At 54.6% G+C, this 8026-nt stretch overlaps 1 protein-coding gene across 1 annotated transcript in view; it reads right to left on the reverse strand.

Annotated features, from left to right (window-relative positions):
* Nucleotides 1–754: 754 nt before the first annotated feature.
* Nucleotides 755–8026, reverse strand: part of SIRT2 (sirtuin 2) — a 27384-nt gene continuing 20112 nt past the window's right edge. Inside the window, exons 6-13 of the mRNA XM_017887396.1 lie at nucleotides 5811–5940; nucleotides 3625–3684; nucleotides 3295–3350; nucleotides 3002–3078; nucleotides 2867–2918; nucleotides 1822–1892; nucleotides 1621–1687; nucleotides 755–1498 (exon numbers count right to left, since the gene is read on the reverse strand). Of these exons, the coding sequence (XP_017742885.1) occupies nucleotides 1415–1498; nucleotides 1621–1687; nucleotides 1822–1892; nucleotides 2867–2918; nucleotides 3002–3078; nucleotides 3295–3350; nucleotides 3625–3684; nucleotides 5811–5940 (597 nt within the window). The 3' untranslated portion in view covers nucleotides 755–1414. The remainder of the gene's footprint in view (nucleotides 1499–1620; nucleotides 1688–1821; nucleotides 1893–2866; nucleotides 2919–3001; nucleotides 3079–3294; nucleotides 3351–3624; nucleotides 3685–5810; nucleotides 5941–8026) is intronic.

Consider the following 8026-nt stretch of genomic DNA (forward strand, 5'->3'; position numbering starts at 1 on the left):
CTTTCCTTCCTTCCTTCCTTCCATTCATCCAATATTTATTGAATAGAGGCTGGAATTAGGTGCCTGTGCCCTAGAGAGAGGGTGATGAACAGGACAGGCTCCTCCCCTCAGGGCCTGCCATTCTTGTTTGGGACAGCTATAGCGTATGAATAATAAGCAGCTAAACAAACACATTAGCCCATTGACCAGAAGCCCAGGGTGCTATTAGGAGGGAGGGAGGTGGGGGAGGGAGGCGCAGGTGCCCTGCCCAGGCAAGAGCAGGAAGGAGGGGAGGGGAGGGGAGAGGGAGGCAGATGCCTGCTTGGGTACCGTGGCAGGGGAGGAGGCTGTGGACAGTGCATGGCAGGGGTGGGTCAGGGCAGCTGCCTCATACCAAAGGAAGGCAGCAGGGGCTGAAGAGGCCAGATGCTCGGTCCCGGGGGGCCCTACCTGTTCTCGGAGGAGAGGCCTGCAGTAGCAGGAAGTGGAGAGAGGAAGCTGAGCAGGCAGGGGGAAGAGGCGGGGCTGGGGTATCTGAAGTCAACTTTCCTCCCTCTTTTTGGGGCCTCAGGCCTTCCTAGGGCTTAGAGGAAGAGACACTGGCAGGCTGGAAGTCCAGGGGTCAGAGCCATGAGGGGCCCCTGTGAGGACCCTCCTGTCACCCCTCACTCTGGATCCTGGAGACTTTCTGGTTCCTTAGTGGCCCAAGATCTAACCCCCTCCCTTCAGAGATTTCCCTGGGTGCCCACAGAAAGAAACAGGAGGCCAGACCGGATTGTTAGTTGTTTTTGTTTTTAATTTGTCTCCAATAAGCAAGGTCTTCTACCCAGTATGGGAAGTGGGTCCTATGTGAAGGGGGCCCGCCACCCACTTTGGGAGCTGAAGGCAGAGACTCGGAAGCCCTTCCGGCTCAGACTCCCCCTATGCTGGGTGTGGGTTATATTCAGAGGCCCACACCCACACTGGGGTAGGTTAGGTTTGGTTTACTTAGCCACAGGCCCCTGGGGGCAGGAGACAGAGTGGGGGCCCGAAACTCCCGGTCCTGGAAGTTAGAAGTTCTGGGGTAGCCCTGGCCCCGTGGGGCAGTTAGAGATGAGGGAGGTTACTCCTTAGCCCTGGTGCGGTTAGAGAGAGTGGGGCTGGTAGAGATGCCTGTTCAAGCCTTGGTCTCTAGGAGGTGTTAGAGATTTGCTGGGGTTGGGGGGGCAGGGTTGCTGGAACCCCAGTTTTGGGGAGGGAGTGGTAAGATATTGGGGATGTTCTAAGCTCCCCAGATAAGAACTGCCGGTTAAGAGGGGCCCAGGCCTGGTTGGGACTCAGCTGTCCCTGAGGAGCTTGGCGTCCCGTCTGGGAGATGCAGCTGTCACTGGGGTTTCTCCCTCTCTGTTGTCCTGGCCTCATCCTTGGCAGGTGGTGGGGACTTCCTGGGGGAAGCTCAAGTGCTGGGGTTAGGGGCCTCCGCCCCCGACTGGGCATCTATGCTGGCGTGCTCCCTCCGGACAAGGTCCTCCAGCTCCTTCTGCAGGAGAAAGGTCACAGAAGTCAAAGGTCACTGTGCATCATGGGGTCAGAGGACCCGTGGGGTGGGGAGAGGGTCCAGGGACGGGGCTCAGGACAGGCTGGGGTCGCCCGGCTCCTTACCTTCCACCCGAGGAGCTCAGCAAGGGCCAGGCAGCCCTGGTTGCAGTCACCCAGCCAGGCCACATCCCTGCGGTGCGGCAGGAGATCAGAGTCCCCAGGCAGGCTCGCCCCTGCCTGCTCCTCTCATCTGCCTTCGTGCCCTCCCTCCCACCTCACCCTGTGCCTTCCAGGCTGCCCCAACCCCAGGCGGAGGAGTCTCACCTGTAGGCCTTCTTGGAGTCAAAGTCCATGCCTCCTCCGAGGCCCAGGATCATCCCCAGGAAAGGGTCCGACTGCCAGGGAGGGGGTGGGGCAGGGAAGGGAGAGCTAAGAGCACAGACCCTGGAGCCAGGTGGCCTGGGTTTGAATCCTAGCGCTGTGACTTTGGGGGTTTTTTTTGTTTTTTTTTTTCTTTTGAGACAAAGTTTCGCTCTTGTTGCCCGGGCTGGAGTGCAATGACGCGATCTCGGCTCACTGCAACTTCCACCTCCTGGGTTCAAGTGATTCTCCTGCCTCAGCCTCCTAAGTAGCTTGGATTACAGGTGCCAGCCACCATGCCTGGCTAATTTTTGTATTATTAGTAGAGACGGGGTTTCACCATGTTGGCCAGGCTGGTCTCGAACTCCTGACCTCAGGTGATCCACCCTCTTTGGCCGCCCAAAGTGTGGGATTACAGGCGTGAGCGATCGCGCCCGGCCAGCTTTGTGACTTTGGTCAAGTGACTTGTCCTCTCTGTGTCTTAGTTTCCTTATCTGTAGAATAGGGATGATCACGAAACCGCGATGGGGTTGTGGCATCAGTGAGTTCACGCAGGCTAAGGCTTGGGACAGTGTCTGCCTACGGTGTGCGCTGCTTGCCTGGTGACCCTGCCTACTTCCCCTGAGGGGAACACCCAGGAGGGAGCACCTACCCTAGAGTGAGGCTGCCTGGGAAAAAGAGATCCAAGAGACCGGAGTGTGGACCCACTCATCGCCCCCTGCACTGCCTCCCCCGACCTCCCGCACCTCCTCCCACCTCCTCAGTCCCTGGAAGCCTGGCCTTCCTATCTGGCTTCAGCTGGTTTGAGTTGGAATTCTATCACTTGCTCAAAAGGGCAGTGAATGTCTCAGAGGCCTGGAACCCCACCCCTCTGGATTCCAGAGAGCTCCAGGGTCTGAGCTGAGGAATCCAAAGTGCTGGGGTTCCACAGTGGGGGTTCCCTCTGAGGAAGCTGGTGGGAGGGAAGTGGGAGCCTGTGAGGAGTGGGGGCGTGAGGAAGGGCTCTTACCTGGCCAGCTTTCTCCTTGTTGATGAGCAGGCGAGGGGTGGAGAGGGGTGCCCTGGGGGAGGGGGAGCTGAGGGGTCAGGGTCTGTTCTGGCCCTGGGTGCCCAGCCGCCCTCCTAGCCACAGCCCCCAACCTACTTGCTGATAAGGGAGGCAAAGGGCTGCACTTGTAAGGAGGTGCCCATGATGAGGAGGAGGTCCACCTTCAGGAAGTCCTGTGGGGAGGGGCATGAGCTTGGGAGCCTCTGCCCAGGCTGCGCCACCGCTCCCTTCCCCATCCCCCAGCAGCAAATCTCCCTTCCGCCCCACACAGCTGGGGACGCCCCACACAGCTGGGGAGGTTTCCTGAGGCAGGGCCCAGGCTGCCCCATGGGGCCCAGCACAGGTGGAGGCGGTGGTTGGGGATGCGGGGAGGGCAGGGGGCCACTTACTGACTGCATACAGGAGAAGAAACGCGCTGGGAGGCTCTCACCAAAAAAGACGATATCTGAGGCGGAGACAGATGGACGGACAGAGACAGTGACATGGGGAGGCAGAGAGGACAGGTGGGAGCCAGGGCAGACCTGGAGGCTGCCGTGGGAGTTGGGGACAGTGGGGACTGGCCAAGGGCACAAACCCAATTCTCCCCAGGATGGATCTGGGGCACCGTTCAGAGACAGAGGTGGCCAGATGTGTGGGGTTGTGGCCTTTGGGAAGGGGCCAGGGGGAGGAGGGGAGCCCCACCCAAATCCACCTGGGCAGGTCCCTGGCCCGAGGCTCACCAGGCTTCACCAGGCTCTGACAGTCCTCACACTTGGGCGTCACCTCAGAGAAGATCTTCTCTGGGTGTGGGGAAGGGGAAGAGAGAGAAGGTGGTAAGAGCATCTGGGCTGGAGTCTGGAGGTTCAGCACCCCCATCCCTCTTCCACTGTTAACATGAACACACCTCTGTCACTGTCACTCGGAGTGTGACAGGTGTCTCCTGGGGTGTCCACTCTGCTCAGAAAAGACCTCTCTTTTTTTGTTTGTTTTTGAGACAAGGTCTCACTGTGTTGCCCAGGCTGGAGTGCAGTGGCACGATCATGGCTTACTGTAGCCACGACCTCCCAGCTTCAAGTGATCCTCCTGCCTCAGCCTCCTGAGTAGCTGGGATTACAGGTGCATGCCAGCACGCCCGGCTAAATTTTGTAGTTTTTGTAGAGAGAGGGTTTTGCCATGTTGCCCAGGCTGGTCTCAAACTCCTGGGCCCAAGCAAATCTGCCTACCTTGGCCTCTCAAAGTGCTGCGATTACAGGTGTGAGCCACTGCGCCCGGCCTTATTGGTTTGTTTGTTTTTTTGAGACAGGGTCTCGTTCTGTTGCCTAGGCTGGAGTGTGGTGGTGCAATCATGGCTGAGTGCAGTGGTGTGATCATGGCTTACTGCACCACCGACCTCCCAGGCCACGTGATCCTTCCGCCTTAGCCTCCCGAGTAGCTGGGCTCACAGGCATGCACCATCACACCTGGCTACATTCTATTTTTTGTAGAGATGGAATCTCCCTATGTTGCCCAGGCTGTTCTCAAACTCCTGGGCTCAAGTGATCCACCCACCTCGACCTCCCAAAGTGTTGGGATTACAGGCATGAGCCACTATGCCTGGCCTTATTGCTTAATGATTTAGGAAGCCTGAAAGCATTTCTGGCCGGGCGTGGTGGTCCCAGCACTTTGGGAGGCTGAGGCAGGTGGATCATCTGAGGTCAGGAGTTTGAGGCCAGCCTGGTCAACGTGGTGAAACACTGTCTCTACTAAAAATACAAAAATTATGCAGGGGTTGTGGCACGTGCCTGTAATCCCTGCTATTAAGGAGGCTGAGGCAAGGAGAATTGCTTGAACCCGGGAGGCGGAGATTGCAGTGAGCCAAGGTTGCGCCCCTGCGCTCCAGCCTGGGTGACAGAGCAAGACTCCGTCTCAAAAAACAAAACAAAAAAAACAAAACAAAACAAAAAAAGAAAGCATGCCTGTCACTTGCAACCCACTGAATTCTAAGTCATTTGTTCAACTGTCCATTCATTCATTCCGCACACATTTATAGAGCATTGTTTCAATGTCAGTAGTTGGTAATTTTTAAAAAAATATTTCTGCATGGACAGCATGATACCGTGGGTGCTGTCTGTGACGCTGCTGTCAATGACACATAATGGGGGTAATGTGAATTGTACACTGCCCCCAGCTGCTTGCAGTTGGGCTATTCAGGAATCCTCAGCCTAGGGGCGCTCAGCTGGCATTTTATCAGAACCGCCACACTCCAGAGGTCCTTCTGCAAATGCTGCAGCTGTCCTTATCTCAGAGGGACACCAGAGGCTTTGTTAAATCAGCATAAAGAATGTCAGAAATGGCTTTCCATGAGTGGAATAAGTGACTTCTTGTTTTTGTCTTTTGTTTGTTTGTTTGTTTGAGACAGAGTTTTGCTCTTGTTACCCAAGCTGGAGTGCAATGGTGCGATCTCAGCTCACTGCAACCTCCACCTCCCAGGTTCAAGCGATTCTCCTGCCTCAGCCTCCTGAGTAGCTGGAATTACAGGCGCCTACCACCACACCAGGCTAATTTTTTTTCTTTTTTTTTTGTATTTTTAGTAGAAACGAGGTTTCATCATGTTAGCCAGGCTGGTCTTGAACTCCTAACCTCAGGTGATCCGCCTGCCTTGGCCTCCCAAAGTGCTGGGATTACAGGCGTGAGCCACTGCTCCTGGCCTACTATCCTCTATTAAAAACAGCCAAAGACAGGAGATCAGTCAGGCAGTTGGGGCTGCGGTGAGCCATGATCACCCCACTGAACTCCCTGCGTGGGCGACAGAGTGAGACTCTGTCTCAAAAACAAACAAACAAACAAAAACTAAGACTTGAGCGGGACAGAATTGGTGCCCACTGCATGGAGACACTGCTCCTGGTGCTGAGGGGAGGCCTGCCCTTGGGATGGCCTTCAGCCTCACCTTTCATCCAGCTCAGCGGGTATTCGTGCCGGCAGCTGGCACTGACGCAGTGCGACGTGTAGAAGGTGCCATGGGCCTCCACCAAGTCCTCATGTTCCAGCCCCGCTATTCGCTCCAGGGTATCTATGTTCTAGAGGGAGAGATGAAGGGGAGAGGGGTGAGGAGTGAGCCACCCCTTGTAGGCCAGAAGGCACAGTAGGGAATTGAGGCCATGAGAAGCAGTGAGGTGGTGGGGACAGGTGGAGAAGGGAGGGAGGAGAAACAAGTGGCAGGTTGTATCTGAAGACTTCTGTTCATCCCAATGGTGCCACTCAAAGGGTGACAGTCAAGGCTGCTTAAAGGCAGGGGCCAGGCTGGGCATGGCAGCTCATGGCTGTAATCCCAGCACTTTGGGAGGCTGAGGTGGGAGGATCACTTGAGGCCAGGAGTTCAAGACCAGCCTGGGCAACATAGCAAGACCCTGTCTCTACACACACACACACACACACAAATGCAAAAAAAAAAAAAAAAAAAAAAAAAAAAAAAAAGGCCCAAACCTAAATATCTATGAGGCCAGGCCCACAGCCACTCCCAGCCCGTGTAGCTTTTATTCTGCAAATTCAGGCCATTTGCTTCAATTTTTCAGAAAAAAAAGTTGTTTTATTAGAGCCAGATGCTTTATTGCCATCTGTCATTAATTATTGAAATTAACATAAATTTACAATGTCTGTGTTGTAAATGGAGCCCCCCCTCAGATGTGGCATCCTTGTGCAGTGCGCACCCTGCACAGCTGCATGTGGCAGCTATGGGCAAGCATTAACATAAATGAATCAGGAGGGCTCACTTGTTTTTTTTTTTTTTTGGAGATGGAGTCTCGCTCTGTCACCTAGGCTGGAGTGCAGTGGCACAATCTCGGCTCACTGCAACCTCTGACTCCCAGGTTCAAGAGATTTTCCTGTCTCAGCCTCCCAAGTAGCTGGGATTACAGGCACGTGCCAAAACGATCAGCTAATTTTTGTTTTTTTTTATTAGAGATGGGGGTTTCACCATGTTGGCTAGACTGGTCTCGAACTCCTGACCTTGTGATCTGCCTGCCTCGGCCTCCCAAAGTGCTGGGATTATAGGCATTAGCCACTGCACCTGGCCATTTTTTTAATGTATTTGAGACAAGGTCTCACTGTGTCACCCAGGCTGTAGTGCAGTGATTCAATCATAGCTCACTGCAGCCTCCAACTCCTGGGCTCAAGTGATCCTCCCACCACAGCCTCCACATCTGGATTATTTTTAAAATTTTCTGTAGAGATGGGGTCTCACTATGTTGCCCAGGCTGGTCTAGAGCTCCTGGGCTCAAGCGAGCCTCCTGCCTCAGCTTCCCAAAGTGCTGGGATTACAGTGTGAGTCACCATGCCTGGCCCTTCCTTGACTTTAATCACTGTCTTCCCCTTTAGCAGCCAGGGTCCTTTCTTACTATGGCCTGTTTCATAGATGGCATATTCACCTGTATTCTTTTCTTTTGTTGGAGGCAGGGTCTTGCTCTGTCCCTCAGGCTGGAGTGCAGTGGTCTGATCATGGCTCACTGTAGCCTTCTGTAACCTCCTGGGCTCAAGCCATCCTCCCACCTCAGCCCACTGAGTAGTTGGGACTACAGGCAAATGCCACCATGCCAGGCTAATTTTTTATCTTTTTAATTTTTTTTGTAGAGATCGGGGGTGGGGTGGTCTATGTTGCCTGGGCTGGTCTTGAACTGCTGGGCTCAAGTGATCCTCCCACCTCAGCCTCCCAAGCGTCAGGATTATAGGCGCGAGACACTGTGCCCGGCCACTGTTTTCTTTTCTTTTTCCTTTTTATTTTTTCGGATGGAGTTTCACTCTTGTTGCCCAGGCTGGAGTACAATGGCGCGATCTCGGCTCACTGCAACCTCTGCCTCCTGGGTTCAAGCAATTCTCCCTGTCTCGGCCTCTCAAGTAGCTGAGATTACAGGCAGCCGCCACCATGCCTGGCTAATTTTTTTTTTTTTTTGAGACAGAGTCTTGCTCTGTTGCCCAGGCTGTAGTGCAGTGGCATGATCTCGGCTCACTGCAACCTCCGCCTCTCGGGTTCAAGTGATTCTCCTGCCTCAGCCTCCTCAGTAGCTGGGAACACAGGCGCGTGCCACTATGCCCAGCTAATTTTTGTATTTTTAGTAGAGACGGGGTTTCACCATGTTGGCCAGGATGGTCTCGAACTCCTGACCTCAT

Source organism: Rhinopithecus bieti, unplaced genomic scaffold (genome assembly GCF_001698545.2).
Source record: "Rhinopithecus bieti isolate Rb0 unplaced genomic scaffold, ASM169854v2 scaffold_15776, whole genome shotgun sequence".
Classification (NCBI taxonomy): Eukaryota; Metazoa; Chordata; class Mammalia; order Primates; family Cercopithecidae; genus Rhinopithecus; species Rhinopithecus bieti.